The sequence below is a fragment of the Triturus cristatus genome, chromosome 2_1, assembly GCF_964204655.1.
Source record: "Triturus cristatus chromosome 2_1, aTriCri1.1, whole genome shotgun sequence".
Taxonomy (NCBI): Eukaryota; Metazoa; Chordata; class Amphibia; order Caudata; family Salamandridae; genus Triturus; species Triturus cristatus.
Window position 1 is genome coordinate 175,347,874 of NC_140581.1, and position 27,583 is coordinate 175,375,456.

General features: G+C 43.8%; 1 protein-coding gene and 1 long non-coding RNA gene across 2 annotated transcripts in view; one reads left to right on the forward strand and one right to left on the reverse strand.

Moving 5' to 3' along the window:
* The window catches only part of LOC146863912 (uncharacterized), a 347,433-nt gene extending 338,423 nt beyond the window's left edge, over positions 1-9,010 (forward strand). The window contains exons 3-4 of the long non-coding RNA XR_014969650.1: positions 8,539-8,613; positions 8,722-9,010. This is a non-coding gene — a long non-coding RNA (uncharacterized LOC146863912). The remainder of the gene's footprint in view (positions 1-8,538; positions 8,614-8,721) is intronic.
* LOXHD1 (lipoxygenase homology PLAT domains 1) overlaps positions 1-27,583 on the reverse strand; it is a 1,221,805-nt gene that overhangs the window by 327,547 nt on the left and 866,675 nt on the right. The window contains exons 24-29 of the mRNA XM_085629301.1: positions 26,104-26,264; positions 23,108-23,405; positions 16,300-16,451; positions 14,017-14,150; positions 12,232-12,395; positions 831-935 (exon numbers count right to left, since the gene is read on the reverse strand). Of these exons, the coding sequence (XP_085485427.1) occupies positions 831-935; positions 12,232-12,395; positions 14,017-14,150; positions 16,300-16,451; positions 23,108-23,405; positions 26,104-26,264 (1,014 nt within the window). The remainder of the gene's footprint in view (positions 1-830; positions 936-12,231; positions 12,396-14,016; positions 14,151-16,299; positions 16,452-23,107; positions 23,406-26,103; positions 26,265-27,583) is intronic.

A 27,583-nucleotide genomic window follows, 5' to 3' on the forward strand; every position in this document is an offset into this window, starting at 1 on the left:
AGTTATTTGATTGTTATTTTGCTTACAGCACCTACGTTTTGGACATACTTTTATTTTCTCATAATCTGTTATTACCATTTCCCCTTTTTCCCCCTTTTTTTTTTTCATCTTTCCTTCTCCTTCTCTTTTTTCCCATTTCTCCTTAAAAAACTGTTAAAAAAGGCTTTTGCTTGTTTCTTTATGATATTAGCTTGCTTAATGCTATTTTACTCATGTTTGCTTATTTCTTAAGTCTATGCTGATATCTTTGTATTAACATTTCCTTGAATAAAGCTTTTCAAACATAAAAAAATTGTTTTCAAAGACTTGTTATTAAATCAATCAAATATTTACACTGGCCACAGTTTTATATAACTCAGGGTGTCAAATCTGATCACCCAAGTGACATTAAAGTACGTAAATCACAGCCTTAATTTGTTATACACAAAACGTGAATTTGCACTCGCAAATGGATTAACTCTCATGTGAAATCATGACATTTTACATTTGGTTTATGGGTATTTCAGCCACCCTTCCCCTGGATAAAGATGGTGAACAGCAGAACATGTGCAAGTAGTTGGCCACCCCTGAAGCAGCTGTTTTTTTAGTCATATCAGAGGGCATGGAACACCCCTGAATAATATTGGGTTTAGAGGTAGAGGCTTCACCAAAGAGAAACCTGTTTTCCCCATGGAGAAAACCAAAGAGAGCAAGTTGTTCCTCAGACGTTCCTTCTGAATAGGTCTTGTGTTCTCACACTCCCCTCCACACACAACAACCCTTCTTTCTAAGTTTGTACACTGTACATTCGGTTTGTCCACTCACATAATGACCATCTGCATCTTTCTTACCGGTGTCATCCTTCTCTCCATACAGAATGAGGTAGACGTTAGCATCGGTCCCAGAGTTCTTCTTGTCTCCGGTCTTCACACTCACGGTGTAGGTGGTGGACTTAGCTGTGAAAGAGCAGAACCCAGTCTGAGTACTTCCTTGAATGCGTTGGACCGATCAAGAGCAATTGAAGAGCAATTGTACCACAAAAATATTGATCAATTTTTACTACTCACACATCACCTGAAATGACTACATCTACTATTTACCACCCCAGTCTGCATTCAGCACTTCCAGGGAGCAGACCTCAATTATCTAAGAAGATATGGATACCAGAAATGCTACTGATGATTATTATAATACACAGGTTTAGTAGTGGGGTATGGTATAGGTAGGGTGTGTATAGTTCCCTTTGAGTGTAATGAGTAGAACAGGTAGAATGGAGTGAGGTTCCAATATATATGTGATGCCATGGAATGCTATACGGCAGTAAGAGATGGAGCAGAGCTGAGAAGGTTGTGTACAGCCTCGTACAGAGATACATGAAGTAAACATAATGGAACCAATACATTCGTGTATGTCATTACTACAAGGGGATTCTGTAATCTCTGTCTAAACGCCAGTCATTAATTCCTTCAAATCCACAACTTGTGATGCACAAAGTCGCCAATTATAATGAAAAGATGTCAGAACTCGACTACTATAAGTTATTACAGTCAAGTTCTGATGTCACAATGCCTGCTGCCAGCGCCGAGGTTAAAGGCAGGTCAGGTCACGGAGCAGCTGTTTAAAGCAACTAAAAGAACTTTGCTTTTCTTTCTTCTGCACTATTTTAACAGCTTACAATGACAAGCAGAGAGAATGTGTTTATTTTTTGTACTCCTTAGATAGAGAAAGCTAGATTCTTTCTGCATGTTTTTACACGTTCAGAGCTACTGCAGCTTTTATGTTTTTTTAAACTGACTAGTATTGAACTGTTTCTAATATCTGTCAGCCACTGTGAAATATTTGAAATAAATCTCAAATGATTTGAATTAACTCGTGTGTGCGCTACGGACGTTGTGGGAGCAATTTGGATGTATACATATATATACATATGTATATATATATATATATTTCTGTTTTTTTCTCAGTACTCAGTGCCATTCACCGCTGCAGACCCTCGTGGGGTGGTTGTCTCCATACGCGAGAGTGAATTCTCATGTAATGTACCCTTCTCACAAACAAACTTTACAGGCACACCAAGGGGTTTTAAAATGCTTGTTTAATCGCCTCGTAGCAGCAAACACACAGATGCATTTAATCTAATATGCCATGATCACTGTGTTTGTGTGTTTCCTTTTCCCTTAAGTGCAAGTTAGATAAAACCATAAAAATAAAGAAAGGCTCTGAAAGAGAAACAAGATTGACTGTTACATTTCGGCCATCTTCGTCTGATGAAAGTGCTCCATGAATTCAAATGATTACACGTCATTTTGTATACCAACTATGTAAATAACAGGATTTTTGGATAGACAATTAATATCACATTGAAGCCTGTTGTGTACATTGGCTAACCTAGAAGTCATGAGGGTTAACTCTAAAGTCATATGTAATCATACAATTTATGTTACAACCCTTAGAGACAAAATCTATTTTTCTGCTGATAGTCAACAGAAATGGTAAAATAGTGCAAATCAACAGCAGATAAAATTTAATTAAACCAAAGTTCATCACTGTTACCTCTTCTTTCATTAGGAACTATTCCATCCAGGCTGAAAAACCTCAAGTGATTGCGATTACTGAAACACTTGAAAATGTCTAGCCACTGGGTATGATGAATCCCCTTTAGTTATGGCTCACATATGTCCTAAAATGCACATCTTAGTTGGCTGTTTAGTGCCTCTAATGTATTGTATTTTTTAAGGACATGTAAGATAGTATGCCGATAATCTGAATTACAGCTAAGCAATTTGTTGATCCTAACCTGCTTTATTCTGCCTGGTTCTCTAAACATAGTAACCTTACTGATGTATTTGCATGCTTTACGGTCCATGCATGGATAAAAATCTGTTTCAGATATATTCAATTGAAAGTTGGACTTTGATGTGAAATGGGTAGGTACTAGATGATCCCGTAGAGAAGTACTCCTCCTGTATTTTACTTGTGGGTGTGTGTTTAAAAAATCAAGGAGGGGGAGAATGGATCACTTGTCCTGTGAAATCAGTGTCTTTATCGTTGCGTAACCTTATAAAAAAACACTCATATACATACACAGGTCAGGGGGGGTATATCTTGATTCTCTGCCTTGGTGTACTGTCACAGTATCATCATAGGGTTTTATTATTGTATATATGCTGTCCTCCGCCTGGAGGTAGACAAACTGATTTGCCAGTAGTGTCCCGATATCAAAAAGAGGGGCGTGCATGTGCTCAAGTGCAGTGAAATTTAAAACTCCCTACATCACTCTAATGCAAAAAAAAGTATTAGGAAAAAATGGGTGATGTGGGAAATTAAAATGAAAAGGGTTGTGCGTGTGTAGACCTAGTTACTAGACTACCGCACTAATAGGTCAACATGTTTCAGCCTTCTTGCGTTTTCTTGAGGCTTTCATCAGGACCAGGTATGTTTAGGAGCTCATTATGCCTCCTAATTTGAGTGGTTAATTTACCACTTCTGTATTATTTGTAGTCAGATCTGTTGTATCTGAAACTTTAAGATATGCCGTTATTTGGCTTCCTCGGGGCACCGGAGAGCGAGGAAGGGACCCTTGTCGATCCTTCATCGTCAATGACTTGTTCTGTCTCTAGTCGCGGTGTCCTGGGGGTGTGTGTTTAGACTAATATATTATGATGTTATCTGATCTAGTATTTCCTAATTCCTGCTAAATATTTTACATATCTCAGCTGTGTCTGCTGAGATATTGGTAATCAATCTGACCTTAGGTTTCTCTTTCTCTTTGATTTTGTCTAATAGCAGATCCTGGTGAGAATGTTGTTTAACTTTCTCCTTCGCTGTCTCAAGTACCGAGATGGGATACCCTCTTGTTTGAAATGTTTCAGTCATGCCACTATGCATGCTATCAAAGTCCCGCTATTACTGCAAGTGTGTTTAGAGTGGAGTAACTCCCCAAAAGGGAATCTCCACTTCAAGGCTTTTAGGATGATTACTATCACCCTGAAGAATACTATTCCTCGCTGTAGGTTTCCTAAATGGGGAGCTCTGCATTGTTTTATGCTAAACTGACAATGTCAAGTCTAAGAAATTGGCCTTGTATTTATTTATGTGGCTTTTGAACTGAAGACTGAAATTATTCTAATTATGGATGGAAATATAGTGTTCTGCCTGTTCCAATCCTCCCTTCCAAAGAATAAAAAGGTAATCAATGTAGTGAACCTATAAAATAAGGTGTTCCATTCACTGGTTGTGGTGATCTGCCTAGCTTCCTATCCCTTCTGCCTCTCCCAATAGCCCACAAACAAATTTGCATAACTGGGGGTGAAGCAGTTGCCCTTGGCAGTCCCCTGTTTCTGTGTATAGTACTGTCCTCCAATTAAAAAGATATTTTCATAAAGGCAGAATTTGATCAGGTCTAAGATCCTATATATATATACACACACACACACATATATATATATATACATACATATATATATATATATCTATATATATATATATATATATCAACCTCCAACTCCCGTCTTCTATCAAAGAAAGGACGCCGACACCAACGATTATCACCAAATCCACAGTTTTAATGATTCCAATCCTTTGCGACGCGTTTCGGCATGCCTGCCTTAATCATGCAATGGATAACTCGTTCAGTGTGTGGGTTTATATATATATTTATATATATATACTGCTATTTACCCTGTAGGCATCAGTATGTAGTGTTGTAGATTTACATGCTTAGTATTTTGCTGCATCTAGTATCGGGCTTGGGTTGGGCGTTTGAAATTTTTTTTTCTCTGAAAATGTCCTCTCAGTGTACATTGAGCATGGGCACTGACTCCATGTTAGATTTTGTTCGGCACAGTGAGTGAGAGACTATGAGGAGTGTGAACCAAAAGTATGATGCGTTAGCACAATGTTGAGTAAATATGATGATCATGAAATGATCTTCCAAATGCACATTCATCCAGGGAGGAAGCTGGGTGCATGTGAATCTACAGCACTACATTTTTATGACAGCATTTTCTGTACATGGCTTGTGTGGCTGTAGATGCACATGCTTATCATAGATTGTATTGCAGTATCCTCCGAGCCACAGTGGCTCAAGGGTGAATGATGCAGATGTTTGGAATAATGTCCTTAACACTCCTTGGCCAACTAAAGATTGCTGACGGGCCAAGAGGTCCACACAATAATGTTTAGTAAAAATGTGTGGGACCCAGACATGGAAGGGGGGTATGTTTTGTTAAAGGAGGGAGGGGTAGTTTAGTTTATATGATATAGGTTTGTCTTTGGGCATTTTAGAGACACTTAACAAAGGGCGGTGCCTCACTGGGGTAGGAGATGGAAGGGGGCAACTAAAATCGGGGTTGATGATTCACGATGACTAACATAATGTAGGTAGGCAGCCTGTATTTGCCCTACTCTTCTCCGTGTTCATGGCTAACTTATGTTCTTTAATGCATAGACCTGAATATGTTAAAATGCTATATTTGCTATTTTTGTCGCAAATGCCAATAAAGATATAGTTTTTAAAAAAGAGTGTGAGATTGACCAGGTAGCTGCTTTGCAGATATTGGATAAAGGGATCTTGCCTAGAAAGGCGATAGTAGCCCCTTCTTGTACATATAGTGTGCCCTAGGAGAAACATGGAGGGCTTTCTTCTCCTTGAGGTAACACCTTTGAATGCATTTGGCAATCCACCTGGCTGCCCCTGGGGAGGTTTAGCAAAGAAAACAAATAGCTGGTCTTACTTGCAGAATGATTTGGCCCTATCTAAGCAGTATATAAAGGACCTCTTAAATTCTAAGGTATGCAGTGTTCTTTCTGTCACAGAATCGGGCTTTGGGAAGAAGACAGGCAGTTCTATGGTTTGGTTAAGAGGCAAGGGTGCCACTACCTTAGAGAGGAACATGGGGTGGGCTCAAACAACCACCCTATCCCTGTGCACCTAACTGTATGAAAGGCTTGTGAATGGTTAAGGTTTGCAGCTCGCTAATGTGCATAATCAATGTGATAGCCATCAGGATGGCTACCTTCTGGGAAAAGAACTGAAGAGGGCATGCTTGCAAAGGCTCAAATGTTGTCTCCATAAGACTGGTAAAGACTATCTTGAGGTTCCAGACTGAAGCAGAAGGTACTCTGGGGGTATGATCCTATTTTAGACTCTCCGTAAATCCTTTAATCAATGAAATCCTAAAAAAGGATGTGTGTTGTCTGTTCAGCATGTAAGATTCGACTAGTTAGTTGGAGGAGAATTGTTGAGTAGGTCAAGCTTGCCTTCTGCAGGTGCAGAAGGTAGGAGACTGTTTCTGAACAGTAGGATTTAAAGGATCATATTTGTTGGAAATACAGTAATGGATGAAATGCCTCCATTTAGTTGCATAGCAGCATGCATTGTAGGCCAACTGGTCTACTTCAGGATGGACATACATTCTTGGGGGTAAGTGGAGGTAACAGAAATCTAGGACCTCAAGTTCCAAATTGCAAGATTGAATTGGGCTGTATCCGGACGGCTGACCTGACCTTGTTTCAGGCTAATTGAAAGCACTAGAAAAGCAGCCTAGCAGTTACTATGATTAAAGTTAGGAATGTTCATATGAGCTTCATGACGACAAATGGAAGCAGTGTGCGAGGTTAAAAACATAGGTAAATATCCCTGACCAGTTCATCCATATTGCATTGCCCATGGACTGTAGGTGAGGTTATCTGGTGACAAAGCCTAGGCATTTTGCATTTTCTGGCCTGGCGAAGAGGTCTATTCGTGGAGTACCCCAACGGTCAAAGTATATGAGGAGGACCAGGAAGTGGAGTTCCCACTCTTTGACTTGTTGCATTCTGCTGAGCAGGTTGGCAAATTTGTTGGCTACTGCTGGCAGATGGTCTATCAGAAGGTGAATGTTGTAGCAGAGCTCCCAATGCCAGATGCTCTATGTGCGGCCCTGTTTCTGGGTGTAATACATGGCTGTCATGTTGTCCATGCTGATCAGGACTACCTTTGCCCAAATTAGTTAGGGAAAGGCTTTGAGAGCCAGCTGAATGTCTAGTAGTTCCAAGAAATTGAAGTGGTGATCCTGGTATTGAAATGGCCACTGTCCCTGAACTGTTCTGTTACTGTGATAGACGTGTGCCCCAGCCTATAAGACAGCCATCCGTGCTAATGGTCACCTTCGAAACTGGGTCTGTGAAAGGCCTGCCTTGCACCAGTTGACCACCCTTGAAGACAGAGATGCACCTTGGCCTGTGACAATACTATATCTTCCCATTGACCTCGGCTTGTGATCATTAGACTGCCAGACACACTTGCAGGAGTTGCATGTGCAACCTTGCGCAGGGAACTATTGCAATGCAAGATACCATTGTTCCAAAAAGATGCATAACTGTGGTGATGCTTGGGTTGAAAAAAGCAAGCAGGTGCTGAAAAGCTTAGATTCTTTGCTCATTGGTACCCTTTTTTGCCTTTGACAGTATTTGAAATGGAGCCGAGGTAGGGTTGGATCTGAAGGTGTTGGAGGTGGATTTTGGTGGTGCTTATGGTAAAGCCCAATTGTCAGGGCACATTGCGTAGGCTCACACTGACTGCCACTTTTAGAGTCCGCCTGGATTACGAGTCAGGACGGACTACGTTTCCCGGCATTCCATGCGCCAGTGACGCCCCAGTTGACTGGGACGCCGCACTGGGAACGGGATATAGCGGCAACAGAGAAAAGAGCCGCTGCCGATAATTCTGGTGAAATCTCGCTTGGTTAGTGGGGGCAGCGCAAGAGGCAGTAAGGATGCTCTAGCACCAACTCTATTTTCTGTCCCACTATTGATTCGGTATCCTGTCGCATAGCCGCTTCCTTGTCTCCTCCGTTGGTGTGGCCGCAGTGTTAGCGGTCTTTGCGGAGGAGAAGGCGGGGTTAGTGCCTAGGTGCTCAAGCACCACCTTGACTTCTGTTCCGTTCATTATTCCTTTGTCCCGACGCCCAGCCGCTTCCTCGTCTCTTCCGTTGGCGAGACCGCAGTGTCAGCGGTCTTTGCGGAGGAGAAGGAGGGTCTGGTGCCAGAGAACTTTAATCCTTGTGTTCCCTGTTGGAGAGATCCGAGTTACGAGATCTCATGCAGGGAACACACCTTTTGGCTTTGAACTGTTCGTTGGTGCGCTCTAGGAACTAACAAGAGCTTTGCTGGCGCTCAGTATGTTCTGCATTTACTTTGGATATCATTTAATGTTCTGAGGGGTTAACCACTCTCTAAGCTCTCGGATGAACCAGGAGGCGGGGGTGAATTCCCCTGCTAGCAATGTACAGAGACTAAGAGTTTACAATAGAAAGTGCAATTAAGATTGCAGGACTACAGTGGTGTTAAGTGCAAGATTACATTGTACCGTACCATGAGGCTATACAAAGTATCTTTCTTTTCTCTTTTGAAGCTCAGGAGAGTTGTATGTGAGGGTGTCCAAGCTGTGATTGGCCTGGCATATCAGACATGTCAACTCATACGAAGGGTAGGTGGGACAGGTCCCTATGTGTTCACTGGAGGTTGATGGTTCTATGAATGATCCTAAATTTCACTACATGTTTTCTTATTGTTTAGATGCATGTTAAGAATTGACAGAACACACACCCTCCTTCTCTCTCCTGGTCCAGCTGCACCTTTTTTCCTTTTCAGGTATAGTGACATTAAGACTTTGGGGGGTGGGCAAAGCGCTGAATGCTAGAGTATGATATATACTCCCTCTCAATATATTTACTGTATTTCTCTTTGTGTCATTCACAGATCTCCCTCCCAGCAGTTCCCATCCTTCCCTTCCCTCGCTCGACTATCTCACTAGTCCGTGTGAATATACAATTTGTCGTACTTGGGGCAGTCGAGAGGTGGACCCCATTGAGCATCAGTACAACCCTGAGGATACCGGAATCTGACACCAATGTTTGAATAAAGTATATCATCACTTGCGTGTGTGCCAGATACTACAGACTGCTGCTACTCTTGGCTTCCCTAATGGCAGAGATGGGCTGCCACCACTGCCAGACATTTTGTGAACACTCATGGGACCATGGTGACTCCGAGGAGAAGGTACTTCCAGTGGGCAGGGCAGATGGGAATATGAAAGAAGGGGTCCTTAAGATCAAGCACCGCTATGTAATCCCCTGGTAAGAGGAGGGGGAAAACCTCCTGCAGGGGTGTCATCTGTAAATATTCTGATATGATGTAAAGGGTGAGGGGCCTGAGATTGGGAATATGTCTTTTGGAGTCATCCTTTTTTAATGTGAGGCAGTACAACGAGTATATCCCTGTGTCTTTATGTTGTGGGGTATGGATTCTATGGCCTCCTTTTGCAGGACTGCATGCACATCTTCCTTGAAAAAAGAGAGCTGCTCCTTGCGGAGCCTGTGTGATCGCAGTAGGATGTTGCGGGGACAAGTGCAATGCAGTTTGAGGCTAGATTTGTTTCAATTACAGGTAGTATCCATTTGTCTAATGTAATTTCCTGCCACGGAGGCAGGAAATGGTGTACTCTCCCCTGAAAGCTAATGTATGATCAGGGAGGATGCGGTGCATGTCACTGTTTGATAGAAGCAGGCCCCTTGCTGGAGCCTCCCTTACCTTTACCCTCCATTGTATCATTTGTAGGATCTGCTACTGTATTCCTTGTCGGCTTCATGGTGCTTAGCCTGTTGCCTCTTATACGAGTGGGGCTATTCAGGGGAGATGGTTTTGGTTCCGCCTCTGGGTTGGTCACTCCAAAAGGAGCTACTAAATCTTGCAGGCTGGAGAGCCCCTATGGACTTGGCGGTCTCCGTACCTTTTTATTTTAATGATCTTACCAGTCTGGCCTGAAAAGGTTATCCCCATCAAATGGGAGGTTGAGGAGATGCTGCTGCATTTTGAGTTTTAAACACATAGATATGGAGCCAGGTGAGACGTCCATCGCAGAATGGATGTTGGCGTTGGAGATGATTTAGCCCTCTGGCAGAGTCTCTTCCCCTCTCTTTTGGAATTCTTCAGGGAGGTGTTAATGGAGGTCCCCCATCTCCTCCCATTGTGTCCTACCGCATATCTTTAAGAAAGTAACCAAATTAGCATTCTGGGGATGGTTTGAATTTTTTTTCCACCCGGAAGGTTTCTACTCTAGTTGTGAGGGGCTCTCTGAAATTTTCAGGAGCAGACTTTAGCAACAGGAGTAAGTAGACCAAGCGCTCTGATTTGAAGAGCATCTCCATGAGGAAATCTTCTCCCTCCTGTATCATGAGCACGTCCACTTGTGGTAAGTGGCTGCCTGCTGAATAACTTTGTAGTATGCAGCTGTATCATCGGGTGGGAGAAGGTCTGATGGGATAATGGTCTAGGCCAGGGTCCCATGGCGAGACTAGGTTATAATCATCCCATGGGTTATCAGTAGAACCCTCCTCTATTGGCTGGTATAGGGTCAAATAGCCCATAAGGGCTGCCAGGAGTAGAAGCTGAATTAGGAGACCTCTCTGGAGAGCCTGGAACAGGCAGTGGTGGAGGGGAGGATGGAAGGTGTGGAAGAGAAACAGACTGGTGACTATGTCTCTGTGGCTCTTAGGTGAAGGTTCCAGTGAAAAAAGGCATTGTGAGGCTCCTCCCTAAGGGTAAGCTTTGTTATGCGGTGGATTGGCTGTAGGAGTAAGGGCTCCTGGTGGAGTCTTGCCAGTGAGTGGGGCAATATAGAGGTGCTGTTGCCTAGCATTCAACTCTTGTTTGTAGCCACTGAAGCGTCGACATCCTCCTCAGAAGATGCTGCAGAAGTCTTGCATGAATCTTCATCCATAGGGCCTCAATGAGGTTCAGAGCGAATTACTGCTTCAGTGCTGAACTGAGTTTTGGTGTCGAGGCCTACTTCAATGCTGAAGGCAGCTTGGAGCGGTCGTGGCCTTTGGCATTGACTGAGGGCTCAGTGGAGTGCTTTGGAGTCGATGTAGCCTTTGCCATCAATGCCGGTGTGTGGGTGTCAACGACCTTTCTAGAAGGCTTGCTGTCCTCTGCAGGCTTCTATGGGTGCCAACCATAGCCAGTAGGCAGACCTTGCCAGTATGTGGTTTTGTCTCAACAACCATGTTTGAGGCTTGATGCCCTACTCACGTGAAAGCAGTGTTGTGCCTCAGTGCGAAGTAATGTCTTATGTATTTCCGGAGTCGCTGAAATGCTCACAGCTCAGCATGGTTTGACCCGGAGCTCAGTCTTTGGCACGTGGCTTGCATTCTTCAGACCCGCAGGGCAACAGCAGGTTGGGGATGGGCAACCGTTGTAAGAGGTGAGACTCAAGGGGCCACGACTGCATGTTGCTGTGCACCCAATGGAGTTCCCACCGGTACCGGAGCATCTTCTTCGACCAGAAGGCAAGAAATTAGGTACAGGTGGTTGTTTTAGTCATGAGACTGGTAAAAGTTGCACACCTCATGTTGATCAGTCTACAAGTATTTTGTGTGACGTTGAGGACAGTATTGGAATGGTGTTAGTTCCATTTCTCGGTCTGCATTCTTGAGCAATGTAGAGACTGAAAGTGTGCTGGGCCCCCGACTATGAGAATGGTCCTTAAGGTTTGAGTGGTTTCCGATAGATGCTTGGATGATAATGGATCTTGAAAGTGCCAAGTGAAAGAGATCAATAAGCACATTGGCAGGACCAGTAGTGCATGTGGAAACACAGTGAACTTGGCACCCATTCAGTGTTCGTCTGAGCCCGATGGTGGAAAAAAGAATCTAACATGGAGTCAGTGTCCATGCGCAATGCACTATGAGAGGAGGAGTCTCGTAACTCAAGAGATTTCTTTTAAGAAAAACAACTTGCACATGTTCGAGCCCAAAACTAGATGGCAGGCGTATGTTAAGCATGTGTAAATGCATCCATATATGCTAGGAATAGGTACACACACACACACGCACACATTTGCTAGGAATAGGAACACACACACATATATATATATATATTATATATATATATATATATATATATATATATATATATATATATATATATATATATATATATATATATATAATCAGGGCACATAGATGTGGATTTAAGTATAATAAATATGTATGCTTTTCTATACATTGATGAGATAGTGGTTATCTGCATTGTGCACTATTCTTGCAGGTCGCTATTTTATTATTTTATCATTTGATGTTTCGACATACAACCGGTCGTGCAATACAGAAGCTTTATAAACAGAACCATGACTGCTTTCGACTTATTGTGATTCATGAATTGCTTAGTGAGCATAATAATTGTGTGCAGAAATATAAACTGGGTGCAGACCTTTCTGCTCCAGGCCAAGTGTGGCAATAGGTTGCTCGTCATCATCATCATCATCACTGTCATCGCCCTTCTTCATGAAGGCTTCATCCACTGGCACCAACTGTCTGGCAATTTGGCCATCATCTTCATCAACCGCTAGCCAGCGCTGGCATGGAAAAAAGTACCTGTAAGACAGAATATGTGAAGAGGAAATTACACATGTGGAGTTTATCATGTGGTAACACAAACTAAGCACCCTGGTACTTTTGCACTGTTTCTACAAGGGATAGGCAATCTGTAAATCCTTCTATATGGCTATATTTACTTGTCAGTTGTGACCCTTTTAGGCATGTGAGAAGAAGGGAGGAAGAAAGACAGGAAAAGGGGCGTGTGGATCCAGCAGGAAACAAAAGGAACTGATATATTTTAAAAAAGTAGAGTTAAGGAGCTTTCTAAATATGAAAAGGTGTGTTCCTCCAGAAGGGCTTTAAATAGGGAATTACGTAATATTGGAGCCAAGAATGTAGGAATGTATGAATGCGGTATTTCTAAAGCACAGACCTAGCCTAAGGGCAGCAGAGAGCTGTTCCAGACAAAAAGGAGAAGACACAGTAAACGTGACACACTGGGCAGGTGATTTCTAAGAGCAACAGTGGACTACTACAGTCCTCTGATGTATGTTCATGTATGTGCGTGTTCATTTCTTAAATTGGAGCACATAAGAGGCAGTCCTATGGAGACTTGTGTAGAAAGAAAGGCTTTAACAACACTGTACGCAGAAGGAATATTGGCACTTCCAGGGGTGCAGTCTTTAAAGCCCGAGCTGTTTTACGTGATTGTGTGTTCGTCTGGAGACCTCAGCCTTATGGCACAAAGGGTCTTTGCCATGCAGGGCTCTGTGTGTGAGCTCTTATCAGTGAATTTGTCGTGTTTTCATTCATTATTCTTTAGTTATCTGACTTGGCTAGCCTGTGAACAGAAAAGGCCAACATATCCAGGGCCTCTTTGACAGGGAGGGCTTTAGCGTAAAGGACGGCTTTGGTTCTGAGCATAGCTCCTTGTGGGGTGAGAAGGTTGGAGAAGTTGAAGAACGCTTCTGTAATTCTGTATTAAGGATTGATGAAGTATTACATTTCTTTTTTCTCCTCATGCGTCTGGCTAGCTTCAAAGGTGAGAAGGAAATGAGGAGACCAAAGGATCTGGGTTGTCACGAGGAGGCTGGCGTCCAAATGAAGAGCAACATGTGGCCACAACTGCATGTTAGGGGAAAGCAGAGGTACTGGTGTTTGAAGGGACAGAGACTGCTGGGGTGGAGGTAGGTTCTGGTGGCTACTGGTCTAGAGACCCATCGTAGGCATCATTCTGTCAAAGAATTATACTGATTGTATCTAAAGCAGAGTGACTGCCGAGTGGTTGGTAAAGGGCTCCTTTGATGAAGGGTAAGTTTATGTCTAGTATGCTTTCGCTGAGACAATCTCAAAGGTAGCGAAGCTCTCAGAGCGGAGATTGCAAGTCTGGGACTCATTCAGTGTGAGGAAGGCATTGCCCACCCCCTACCCCCACGTTTTGCAATTTAATTGTTGATAACAATATAAAGCCAAGCAGAACAAGATTCTCCAAGGCTCTGCATTTGAGTGAGAGGAAGCATTTTGATTTTATGGCAGCAGATGGCATCTGCCGCAGGTGAGACCTTTCTGGCAATTGATCTGACCCTGGTGAGGCCATCAAAGGTCTCATGCACTACTTCGAGTTTAGTGTACTTCTATCTTCAGTCCTGCTAATTGAAACCATGAGTAGATGGCTTACCTAGTATCATCCTTCAGATCTACAATCTCCACTCGGTCAAGGAACCAGGCGGCATTTCCACCGGAGTTATCATGACGGATACGAAGCTTCTTCAGTGCTCCAAGTTCAATGGCCTTGATAAGGAACACATCTTCCTGCGGGCATCAAGTAATAGAAATGCACAATGTTCATGGAAGGGTTGGAAGACATCAAGCTCAGTATCACCAGACTCAAAGTAAATGGGTTACAACTGGGCATGATCATATGTGTTGGACTTTCTTTAAATTGAATCTGAATCCCCTGTTGGTATACAATTTTTGTATAGATTTTTTCCATTCCGACAGCTCTAAAAGTAGTTACATTCATTACATGAAACACACTCGCTAAGTGCAGCTCTAAAGTCATATGCAAGCTGCAACTACAATGGCTCCTCAGGCTCTGGACCTGACTACTTCTCCCTTGCATCCCACAATTTTGGAAACATAAAATTCCACAGTAGTAACTCTACCAACCAACACCAGATACACTTTTCAAGCAGACGTGATATTTACTTTATGGACCTGACTCCCCCATTACCCTCCTCCCCCCCCCCAGTAGCAAGAATTTAAACAGGATGCTGTCAGGGTGCATGTACATTCCTGGCATTCTCCTTACAACAATCACCAGTCCCAGGATTCATGCTGAGAGATTCTCTTTATACTAACAAAATGAGGTCCATAAAAAAGTCTATACATATGTATAATCTACTGCAGATTGTGGTGCACACAATTGTAGCAGAAAAAAACAAAAGTCATGCTGGCACATGCATCAAAAGAAAAACCGGTCGCAAACAGGCAGTTTCTCAGAATCTGCCCCTTTGCGACCGGTATTTTTGCATTTGGGATGCATCATCCCAAATGCAAAAATCGCAATTTAAGTAATATCTAAATAGCGATTACTTAAATTGCAATTGCATTTAAGGAATCGCAAATTGAGATTCCTTAAATGCAATGCATTAAAGAACAAAAATTTGCGGTTTCGCTAATAGGGGGCGCAAATTACCATGAAGTTAAACTTCATGGTAATTTGCAAAAACTTGCACTAAAGAGCATTTTTCAAAGTTCCATTTTACACACACACATGCCCTTGTGCAAGATGTACTCATATGCAGATTTCAGGGGTGCAACCGGGTGTCCTTTTGACACCCTGGCACCCTTGAAATTGCATTCTCAATTTGCGATTCTCAAATTGAGAATCGCAAATTGAGAATGTCTTCCCATTCATTCCTATGGGCCTCTAGGCCTATAGGAATGAATGGGGTTGTATTCCTTAATTGCGACTCGCAATTTGCGGGTCGCAATTAAGGAATGTTTAGAAATCGCTATTTTTAAAGCGATTTCTACATGCATAGGCTTTTGCTATTCCTTAATTGAGATTCCTTATAAATCGCAATTAAGAAATCGCAAAAACCAACATTGATGCATGTGCCTGATGGTTCTCTAGAAAAAAGAGTTAAAAATCAACCAATACGAGATCATGATAAATTGAGAAATAATGAATCAAACTACATAAAGCAATGATTGGGGACAATATTCGGTGCTCCAGGAAACTTCAGAACTTCCTGAAATGTCTCTATGAAAATGCCATGTCATTGTTGTGCGCCAAAAAGACCAGGATCAGGTAAGGAACTCTTTTTTATTGCTGCAAACAATCAAAATTCGTCTATGGCACTGCCTACAATCAAGATTACACCAAGTCAGGCACCAAACAAACAGAAACGAACACTAGCAAAGCCAATAGGTCTAGCTTTTTTGTCCTATTGAATTAGCCAAGGTTTTTTTGCTGATGCTGTGCAACATGCAGCCTGCTGAGCGGGGCAATACCTGCGGGGGAAAGCAGCATGCAAGAGAGAGAGAGCTAAAAAACACATCCATACTCTTGGAGTGCTAAAAGAATAAGAAAAAAAGTAGTTGCCTGGATCTGAGCAGTGCATGGATACAAATCATCCAATCAAAAGGATGGTAGGGACAAACACAAGAAGAAGAAGGAAAGCCAATTAATAATCAAGTAAACGAGAGTGACAAGAAAGCCAGCCAATGGTAATCAATGGGCTGGCTTTAAGCCCACTGCAAGTTTAGGTATCTTCCACCACAGGTCTCTCAACAACAGACAGCTAAAAGTTGTCCTAGACCTAAAAAGCAATAGCTGTTCTGTAAACATGCAAACACTCATCACTCCTTCATGTACGGAAAAAAGCCACAACTTTCTGGATGCGCCGAGTCAGCCTTCAGATGGCAGTGCCCAGAAAATAAAGCATTACCATACCTGACCCTTCTCAAACTTGTTCAGGTGGTTGGACTTCTTGAGCTGGCGCTCTCCTGTGTCTCCAATCTCTCCATAGATGTTGACATAAACATTGGCATCAGTCCCAGCACCCCAAACACTCCCAGTGTAGACATGAACCTCATACGCATTTTCTGCAAAACAAGAGGCGCACAAACTCTGTTTATGGAACACACATGTAAAGCATCCTGAGCTGTTCCAATCCCCCTTTTACAACGGTGATACAAACATAAAGAATAATAAAGTGCACCAGATTCATTACATCAGAGTCCCAATGTGTGTCTTTTATAATAGATGCGGAAAAGAAAAAACGGGTCTACAAATTAAAAGAGGACAAAAAAGTAACAATTTGCATTAACATTTGCAGTTTCATATTTTGAGTGCCCTTTAAAATGTGCTCTCTCAATGTTCCATATTCACAGTGATGCATCTTCCCAGCTTTTTCTTTGGGGCTCTGGCGGGCCAATAGTGTCGGCATTCGCCACACGCGCCAAGTGTACTAGAAGGAGCAGTGCCCCTCATGTGTAAATCTGCCCTTGCTGGAGTAAGAGAGCTTGAAAACGTATGGTAAGGTCTTCAAAAATAGTACATCTTTAAATGTGTCTGAGAAGGCAGAATTCAAGACTGAGGTGGAAGGATTTCAGTTCCAATTTCAGTAGGATAACCTTCAAGAGAGTGTGCTGCTCCATGCATGAAAGGCTGTGTTTATATTTTTATTCAGACATTTGTCTTTTCATACCTTTGAAAACTATTTTATTTTATCTTACTGGCGCGGTACCTGTATTTCACCACATTGTAAATCTTTTGCTATGTACCTTTAAGACTGGTTAGATTGGGACATGTTTTCATGAGTCTTAGGTAGTTTGACCTTATTGATCACCTCACTATTAAGAAATCTTTGATTTTTAGAGCAGTAGGTTCTTGGGGCACCCTGTAGGCACTATACAATGCAAATACCAAGGATGAAGGATTTTTAAGGTTCTCACCACCCATGTTGAAGGTCACTCTGAAAGTAAATGAGGGCCTTCAAAGTGGCCTGAGCTTACGCAGAAATGTAATACAGCAAAGACATCAATACCTTAAATCCCGACTGTAAGAAACAGCATGAGTATTTCTACTACTTATAGGTGCTTTGCAGTCAGGGTTGCCTCGCCTCTTCTACAAGGGGCCTCTGAATCCTTCATATATACCGAGTTCATTTTAGGAGCTTGAATGGTCCACCTATCTACAGTGGTCCTGGAATAGAATTTTTCAGAGGGGGGGTGCTGCAATCAATGTTACCTCATTTGAGTCTTGGGGATTGTGAAAAATCCAAGCATCACACTAAGAACAAGTGTAGCAAATGTATTCAGCAAGAGAGTGATAAGGGTGAAAAATGTAGCTGATGGTGCATTTCGGAGCACCCTCTCGTGAATATATAGTACTAAAGCATGGTGTGGTAGTGCAATGTCATTTACAGACAGCACACTTTCCATTAATATAGCAACTACATTTGAACACACATATAGTGTTACTGATTATAGCGCACAAACGATAATGTGTGGAAATTGAGTTTCAGTGAATATTTATCATTTGCACATCACCAAGTAAGGCGTCTTGATTTCTTTTGATCCAATTAAACTCTTTGTTTCCATCACACTTCAAAATTACAAAAAAGGGTGCTTCATTTTTACTTTTATGACTGCTAGTATATTCTAAAATATGCGTACAGTTAATTTATAGGTATTTAGATTTTGTTATGCATTAGAAAATAATTATATTCTACAGACTTCTCTTTCACACTCCCTGTACCCCAGCAAGAGTGTCTCATAGTTCCCTTTAGAAAATCCTCTGATGGGGCATGGCCAGGGAAGCCAAGATGGCGGATGCATTCTAATAGAGTTCTGGACCTCCTTTGCCATCCAGAATCCCCAGCTGCCTGCTATGGTCATCCTTAGTCCGGGCCTGACATCTATGCTCCTTGGGTGCTTGTCAGGCAGACTGCCCATCCTCCGTGGGTTAGGTACACTGTGAACGGCGATGACCACGGAGGCAAGCAAGGGCCCCTCAAGATGGCGACCGCCGTCTGAAGGAAGCTTGTGGCAGCCAGAGGTGGGGCTGGCACCCGTGTGGCACGGAGTCTTGATTTAAACCAGTGTCTCGGACTCCGGGGGCCTCGGTGGGTGAGAAGCACTCTGGCAGCCTTCTGCAGCAGCCGCCCATGATGAGGGAGCATGCTAGGTTGCACGGACCGGTGTCCCGCACTGAATCAGGCCCAAATCCTCCGACCCTTCTTCAGCAGGGCCTTGGCTTGCTTGGTGGCCCCTCCTGCTTACTGCCTCTCTGCATCTTCTACTGCGCCCCCACCCATGTGAAGGGTCTGCCGCTGCTGCCCCTGGACCCTGAAAGGCCGGGCTGAGTGAGGAGCTCTGTGGGGGTATCTGTGGCTGCCCTCCACCCACTCGCCTGCAGGTAATCCCTGACTGACCTTCACCCAGACTTCAAGCCATGGGGGGACCTGGCTGCTCGTGCTGCCCCGCCATGTCTGGGGGGAAAGCGGGCTGGGTTGCCCCTGTAGCGCAACTGACTTCCTAGCCGTGGTGATGTTGACGGTTGGTTCCCCCGTGGACTTCTCTGGGACAGTTGCTTGCCGTCGCAGTGTCACGAAGAGACACGTTGCAGCCTGTGGGCACCTAGGTGTCGGTCTTCTCTCCTTGCTTTTTCTGGCCTCTGAACCTGAGCCTGAGACTTTGCTTACCTTGGTCTGGTGGTACTTGGCTCCTTGGACAGTGGGGCATCCCCTGGTTAGGGGCTGAACGAGTGCGGGTTGAGCCATGTCCTGTCCCCACTTTAGACTGGGTGCCTGACTAGAGTCTTTGGAATACTAGCGGTGAGGGCCATGCCTTTGCACATGCAGTCATATTGACAAGCTCGCAATACTGAGGGTGCACCACCCCAGACTTCCTATTGACTCTACTGGGAAGCGCCACCTGGATACCGCTGATGTGTCAGCTATCCTCCAGGCCATCTAGACATCCCGAGAAGTGGTGAAAGTCAGGGAGGTGGGGATAAAGTCAGGGAGAGAGGGATGGACAGGGTGCTTTTGCACCAGTACCTCTGGAACGTTGTGGGCAGAGTGTCTGAGACTGAGGGGCGGGTCTCTCAACTTGAAGATGAGGTTGCTGATCTCAAGAACTCAGACGCTAACCTGCCTACCACCTCCTGGACCCTTGAAGCCAGGGCAGAGGATGCCGAAAACAGTTCACACCGCAAGAATCTTTGCTTTGTGGGGTTTCTGAGGGGGTTGAAGCTTCAGACCCTGAGCACTTTCTTGATGGGTGGCTCAAATCCTGGATGACGTCCTCTCCCCATGTTTTGTCATAGAGAGAGCTCATAGGGCCCTGGGCTAGCGTCTGCCTCCTGGAGCTCCCCTTTGACCTTTGCGCAGATCCTGAACCACCGGGACCCTGATGTGATCCTCCGGGAGGCCGGCAAGAAAGGAGCTTTTCACTTAGAGTCCAAGAAAATTATGATTCGGCTTGAGTCAACCAAATTGGTTCAGACTCAGCTAAAATCCTTTGACGAGGTCTAAGCCAAACGGAGGGAGTTTGCCTTGCTATAAATGATGATCTACCCAGCCAAGGGTCAGAGACGCAACAGGGACTCGCCTGATTCGTCTTGAACTTTAGTGGGGTCTCGGGCTGGAGTCATGCCCCTTCAGGTGGCTCACAGGATTCTGTCTCTGCTGTGATCTGAAGGGTAGTTTCTTCCTTTTTCTGTTGATTGAGGGGCAGCTGGGGCCCTTGTAAGGGTTGATCCAGGGGCATCCCCCCAGACTAACTGTTGATTCATCTTATGTGGGAGGCGGTCCACCTCTAATACCTGTTCTTATGATACAGGTTATGTTTGTAGGATTATGTTGGGGCGACAGAATTGGGGAGAATGGGAGATTCTATAGTTTTTCTTGTGGGTCATTTCTTTGTTATGTTGCTCACGCTGCACGCTGCACACGCTGCACACGCTCGCTCGCATATGCCCCACCCCCTTGTGCACCTTGCTGGGGGGCCGTGTTCGGCCCACCCACCTTGACCCAGGGCCTGGGCCTTCTCATTGTTGCTATGGATAGTTTCCAGGTGTTGAACGTCAACGTTCTGCTGGACCAGATCATGTGTGTGGCTGTCCTTTGCTATGCTAAGAGAAAGTGTCTGGCGGTCTTGATGCTACAGGAGACTCATCTTATGGTCACTAATTATTAATTCCAGTATAGGTTGGATCATGACCGGGCCTACCACGCGGGGTGCGTCAGGAGTTCCAGGGGGATGGTTATTCTTGTCCAAAGATCATTCCCCTTGGTTATGTCTCGGATAGCCTTGGAACCACAGGGTGGCTATGTTGTGGTGGAGGGCATGCTAGGTGGCAAACCTGTAAACTTATTGAGTGTATATGTACCGACTCATTTGCTATCAAGACCCTCATGATGTTCACAGGGATTGTTTCAGGGGTTCCCCCAGGGGATTACTATTCTGAGAGGGGACTTCAGCACACTGCCCCACCCCAACTAGATACCTCAGGCCCTTCTGCAGAACATTGACAGCAGGGACGCAACAGTTTCCCTGAGTCTCTGCAATGCCTGGCAAGCCCGTCATGCTACTGACAGGGAGTGGACGCACATGGAAACCTTAACTAAGACCCTTTTGACTCAGTTGCCTTTTCCACCTCTCTACCGGCAGCTAGCAAGGCCATGATTCAGGGGGATCGATTAATCTTACATCCACAGGGCAGAGAGGCTTAAGCGGGAGAAGCTTGCACGCTTGGAATCCCGCATTCTTGCCACTGAAAAGCGATGTGCTGCACGGGCCTCTGAGGGGATCTATCGGCTACTTGAGGTTGAGTGTGCCTCCCTGCACCAACTGCTGCTTGATGAGGCTTGACAGTGCTGGTGGGTGTCCACTCAGAGACTGTACAAGCAAGGTGATAAGAATGGGAAGCTCCTTCACTGGCTCACCATTGGCGGGATGCGATTGTGTATAATTCCTGGGGTCATGCCCTCTAGAAGTTTCCTTCCTTCCACCTGGTTTAAACAACTCAATGTACTCATTTGGTCCTTTATTTGGCAGGGGTGATCCCCGTGTATCGTGTGGGCTAAGTGCTGTTGTTTCATGTCTGATGGAGACTGGGGCTGGCTGATGTTAAGCTCTATTACTGGTCATCTCACCTTTTGGCCATCAACTATTGGATGACGGGGGGTGTTGGAGTGATACCACTTATAGAGTGGAGCTGGCTCCGTTGAACCTGGATAGGGTCCTGGGATACCTGTATGGTTGTCCCATTTCCGCCACCACGCTGGAACCCATTAAAGTGGTTCTATTATGCTGGCACGTGGCACTCAGATTCACTGATTAGGATCTCACTCTCACGCAGCAGACCCCTCTGTGAAGTAGACGCTGGCTACATCATGCAGCCCAGCCTGGAGGGTTAAGTCTTGGGCAATGTGTGGAGCGATGCCCACATACTGCCTTTGCCGAGCTACCGACCCTTTTCCAGCTTAGCTGTACACAATTTCCCAAATACCTACAGGTCCGTCACGCACTGGCTGCTAGTTGCTCTGACCTTACAGCTCTTCCCGACTACAACCCGCTTGAGGTGCGCTTGCTGATGGGTAGCATCAGCAGCAGTGGTGTGTCTAAGATATATCACTCTTTTGTACATGATGCCCCACATACATTTGGTTCCCTGGAACTGAAATGGGAGGGCTGGGATGGGGAGCTTGATGATGCTGACTGTTGAGATGCGCTGATGGCCCATAGGGAAACTGTCATGCCGACATGCAGCAATTTATCCAAATGAACTTCCTACATGCAACCTATTTGACTCCCCCTGCCGCCTCTGGCAGGCAGGAAGACTCCCTAGACCCCAAAGCTTCCACTGCTCCCACCCTGCTGTAGATTTGTTTCATGTGGTCTGGCTGTACCCAAATTTTGTGCCCTTTTGGGAGCGTATAGCACGAATACTGGTGCTCGGGAGACATATTCATCCTATGCCCGGGGGGCTCCAAGGGATCTTGGCAGAGTTGGGGGGGAAGGACGTTGGTTGGTGTTGGCTCTGCCCTGGTCAAGCGTGACATCACACAAAGGTGGAATTTTCCGGCCGGCCTACAATTATGGAATGGCTAAGGGTAAATGGATTAGTGCTCCAAATTGGGGGAGACTGTGTACAGAGCTTGGGGATGTCCACAGAATCATGCTTGAGTATGGGCACATGGTGCCACTACTATGGACTAAGAGGTGATGCTACATTTGAGAACTGACACAGGTCTTTTTGCAGATCCTGCTGTACTGTTGGTAGATGGCAAGCGGGGGGCGGGAGGGAGCAGATGAGTTGTGCAATATTGTGTTGTTCAAAATGCTAATAAAAAGTGGTTATAAAAACAAATCCTCTGCCTTTACAGTCAGATACCTTTAAAAAATAATATTCATTTAAAAAGAATAAGCAGCAACTTGTCATAAGAGACAGTCTGATATGTGACCTCTGTTGTTAAAGCACAGCAAATGAGACAAAATTTTAAATAATTAAAGGCACCTTTATTGCTCATCTAGCTTCTGAACTGCAGCTTGGTTATTTTAGGGGTTCTGCAGCACTCCCCGCATCCTCACTGCCAGTGCCTATGCCTATCTCTTCATAGAGATTTTCCTAAGCCAGGGTGACATCTTCTTTTGTATGTATTATTAATGTACTACATGTAAATTAATGTTATAAAATAAGCTGGTATCATGCAGCAGTGTGTTCGTGATTTTTCATGATTTTAACAAACCTTCCAGTCCTGTTGATTCTTCAGGCAGCAGCTCCACGACTATTTCATTATCACCTTCCCCTTTGGCCAACCACCGCTGGCACAAGAAATTGTACACTTCCACCACTTCGTCCATTTTTGGCTCTTCATCCTCCTCACTAGACTTCTTCTTCTTTTTCTTTTTTTTCTTATCCACCTCCACCATTTTCACCTCTAATCGCTTAACCATGACGCTTTCCAGGTACCAGCCATCCCCGATGCCTCTACCGTCATGGCCAATCCGAAGCTTGAGGATCTTCCCAACATCGGCAGCTTCCACCTAAGACAAAAATGGAAATATGTTATCAAATTAACTATGTTTACCTTGTCTGAGAACCAAACCTCAAAGCATACAGCAGGTATACCTTCAAGGGGTCACAGATCAACACATTCTTTAGTTTTTTTGTAATCTTAAGGGATGTCTGATTTGGAACTAGAGGTTTAAAAAATCATACCTCATCAAATGCATGGAGGAAATGAGAATATAAATACATTATATTGTGACCTACCTAAGTAGAAAACCTATTCCCAAAATAGTACAGTCTAACCGTAGATTGCGTTAGATGACAATGAAAATAAACAAAAGTTTGCCCGTAATGTGACATACTCCTAGGTTCATGATAACATTGAAATAGGAAACAAATAGTAAGAGACATAGATTAGCAAGCATAGATGACAGATGTGCAAGCCCCTATCGCCCTGGGAACATCACTTTTTGTGACATTCCCATGGAGATAAGGGCCTTGCCTTATTTATAAGCCAGGGTTAAGCCACTTAACGTGGCTTAAGACCGCCTTGCAAATAAGGCACCCTTTCATGCTATACTTAATGTGAAAGGGGTGGGCAGTGGGTGTTGCCGTGGGCATTCCAGTGAAACACCCCTTGATTTTGACGCTGCCCCGTATTTACAAGGGCAGTGTAAACAGGAGGCAGCACCAAAGGACCAGGAAAAACCTGGTCTTATACAGGCGAAACGAGGAGAAATGCTTTATTTGTCCTCGGTTTTGCTTTTTCCATGTGTGCTGCCTTGTGCAGCAAACATGGAAAAAGCAAAAAGCCTTGGATTGTTTATGTGAAGAAAGGTCCCCCTTCCTGTACATAAACAATCTTTCCCCTGCATGCAGACACCCTTACACTATGGTGCAGGGGTGCCTGCGTTGGCGCTACACAGCGCAGGGGGAAACGAAAGGCTGCACCATATTCTCGTAAATATGGGGCAGCCTTGCGTTTCTGAAAAGGCGGAGTGAGGCATTAGGCCATGACGGCTAACGCCTCACTCCGCCACTTCCCTTGTACATATGCCCCTTACTCTGTCCCATCAAGTAAGGTAAAACAAAATGTTGCCTTCTAGCACCGGTGATCAGAAGAATGAATAGGAAATAACGTATACCAATGTCTTTGATTTCATGAGAAAAGATATGTGTTTGTCAGCAGCGTTAGTCTAAAACTGTGATTGATATCAACATGTAATTGATGGTCAACTGAGGAGGTGCTGGTAGACTGGCTGAGAGTAACTTCCCTACCCAGTATTATTTACAACATCACAAGTAGATTCCAGTGTCTGTGGTGTCTCTGTTGTGAATATACAAAACCAGAATCACATATGTTGATTAAACGCGAATGTATTAACCAAACAAGAATTCTTTTTTCTGTACCCAACAGAATTTGTGCTCTATACAGTTGACACATGTTTCCCTCTGGTTAAGTAATAACATAAAGCTTTTTTAAGGCCTCATTTGTTAAAGTGATATGTTTTCTATTGGCCTCATATACTTAGTTGGGGTTACAGGGTTTGCACCATATACTCAGGCTCAGTTTCTTCAGTCAATGAATCTTGCTGACAATCAGGACTGAATACATCACACTAAGGATCCAGACATATACATAAAGAGAGCATAACTTATTTCATTTGAGTGAATACCCAGTGATGTAACTCATTATACGCACCACACGAGAACTGTTGAGATCTCTATCTGCTAAGAACAATGAATACATTATTGTGTGTATTCAAACTACAGGTTAAAGAGGAAATCCGCAGCAAGCCATATCTAGGTAAGGCATCATCTGCTCGATTCACACAGCTATTTAGTTACCTGAGTTCAAACTAGATGCATAATTGACATAGTGTGAGTGTAAATTCATGTTTTGAATTGGAAAAGGAAGGGGTCGCTCCCAAAGTTGGTAGGAATGTGGTGGAAGGAGTGTATCTAGGAGAAAACACATTGCCTCTTTTGGGAAGAAGAAATAAAATGGAATGTGTAAATGTAATTGGCTATCAATTTACATATCTATACATGTTCGCTATGTATATTTGAAGCATGTGACAATGCTTATGAAGGTGAGCACTCCTGGAAATCTGCAACTGTTGAAGGTTCCCAGGAGTACTCTTGGAATCGTTTCAAGGAATTTGTACATCTACTCCACACAAAGGTGTAAACATTTGGGTAGACCGATAGGGCACTGAGTCTTTCCCAAGGCATCTTGTGGTCAGATATGGTACCAACAGAAGCTGTGAGTTGAGCTTAAAAGCAGGTTTATGAGAAAAAAGACTACGTTTATATGTTTCATCAACTAAATGCTTCCTCCAGACACAGATGGTAAGGCAGATTATCATAGTCCATGTGTCCATTTTCCTGCCTGCTCTACAGCCAGACTCTTTGCCTCTGCCTTTACTGTTTTGGTTTGATTACTCCTGTGTTAGTTTCAGGCTTCAACATAGTCACATTATTCCATACCTTTACCACCCTTTCCTAAACAAGTATTTCCTTGTTTTCATTGACTTGAGGTCTTGTGAGTAGCCTCCTTGACTTGGAACAACCAGTAGATACATCTCTATTTATTGGAGAGTCACATTGCACCCAGGATGACAAAGAATAAGGACTTGTTTCTTACATAAAGCGAAGCTGCTGGGTTCGTTCTTGACATGGGGGTGGACAAAAGTAGCATTACAAAAACTACCAAAAGAGAGAACAGCTTACCTTAAATATATCCACTGCCCTTTTTTCGAAGTCATTGGACCTGCTCTTTAAGAAAATCTCATCTGTTTTACCTCTGTCACCGTAGAGCTGCATGAAAACGCGGGCATTGGTGCCAGCTCCTCTGACGCTACCCGTGGTTACGACCACTTCATAATTGACCACTAGTAGGAAAACAAGTAGAATTGTGGTAAAGAAAAGCTTCTGCGTCAGAAGTCAAGATATGCATTGGTTACTATCTCTCCTAGACACACGTGCTGAAACTTGATTTCTTGCTTGAGGTCAGTAGATGCTGTCGTCAGAATAAAGTGTGAAAGAATAAGAAAGAATTCTAGTGCTGGATCATCCTAAACAGTTCTCAGGGACCTATAGAGGCAAACAACTTTGGTTTGAATTTTGATATGTTGCATATAGCAAAATAAACTGTTTCACCTGTTCTAGAAAGCTAAGGGTTTTAGATTCATCCTGAAAGAAATTAGTGGATAAAATCTAATTTCAAAGGGACGTGCATGTCATAGTTGAGAGTCTATCATTAGAATGTATACTCTCTGCCCTATTTATGCTTGGACTTAACAATAAGAAAAAATTGCTACCTGCACGAGCTCAAGGTGCAGTTTGGGAAATAAGATGTACTAACATTGGGAACAATGATTTCCAAATTGCTGTTTTCTCCGAATCGCCAAAAGGAAATTGCTATTCCCTTTGTATTAAACTTTTATTTTTAAATTGCCAATTTCTAGTGGGTCGCAAATTGGCTTACTGCATCAATAATAATGAGATAGGTCGCTGTTTGCGACCGATTAGGAGTGATAGCCGTAACAGGGAGGATGGCCTGCAGGGCCAGCAGATCACCATGTCTGTGACTGCTCTTGACTAAAGCAATCTTTTTTTTTTTTTTTAAATATGCATTTTTCTTTTAAAAAATGGGATGCGTCATTTTTCAAGAGTGGACACTGGTCTTCTGTCTGCGCTTAAATTAATTATTTTTAGGTTGAGTCAGGGCAGCGCATGCACTGCTCTGAGAGGCATGCTGTATTCGAGTATGGACTTGAAGCTCCACCCACTCTCTGTCCATATTTTAATTGGCTTGTGTCACTGTCCTTTGTAAATGCTGGGCTCTGATTCGTTATTAGGCTAGTTATTCCCTCCTTAGTAACACCTTGTCCTCTTTTGTAACCTCACATGAGGACTGGCCCTTTTACTTCTGTTGTTACACGGTATGTTTTATTTAGTCTGTAAGCACTATTTTCTTTAATGAGTTTCTCCCACATCTGGCATGACATGCTTTCCTGCAACATTCAGTGCGCCATGCGTGCTTTCACTTTCTAAGCAGCCCGGGACAATGGTGTCCACTCCTTTGAAATGTAATAGGTCTCACACTTACAAGAGTTTGAGCTATTGACATTGTAAATAACAATGCCTTTTATTTATGTGTTAAATATCAAAACAGATAAATAAAAGACATTGTCATTTACAATGCCAA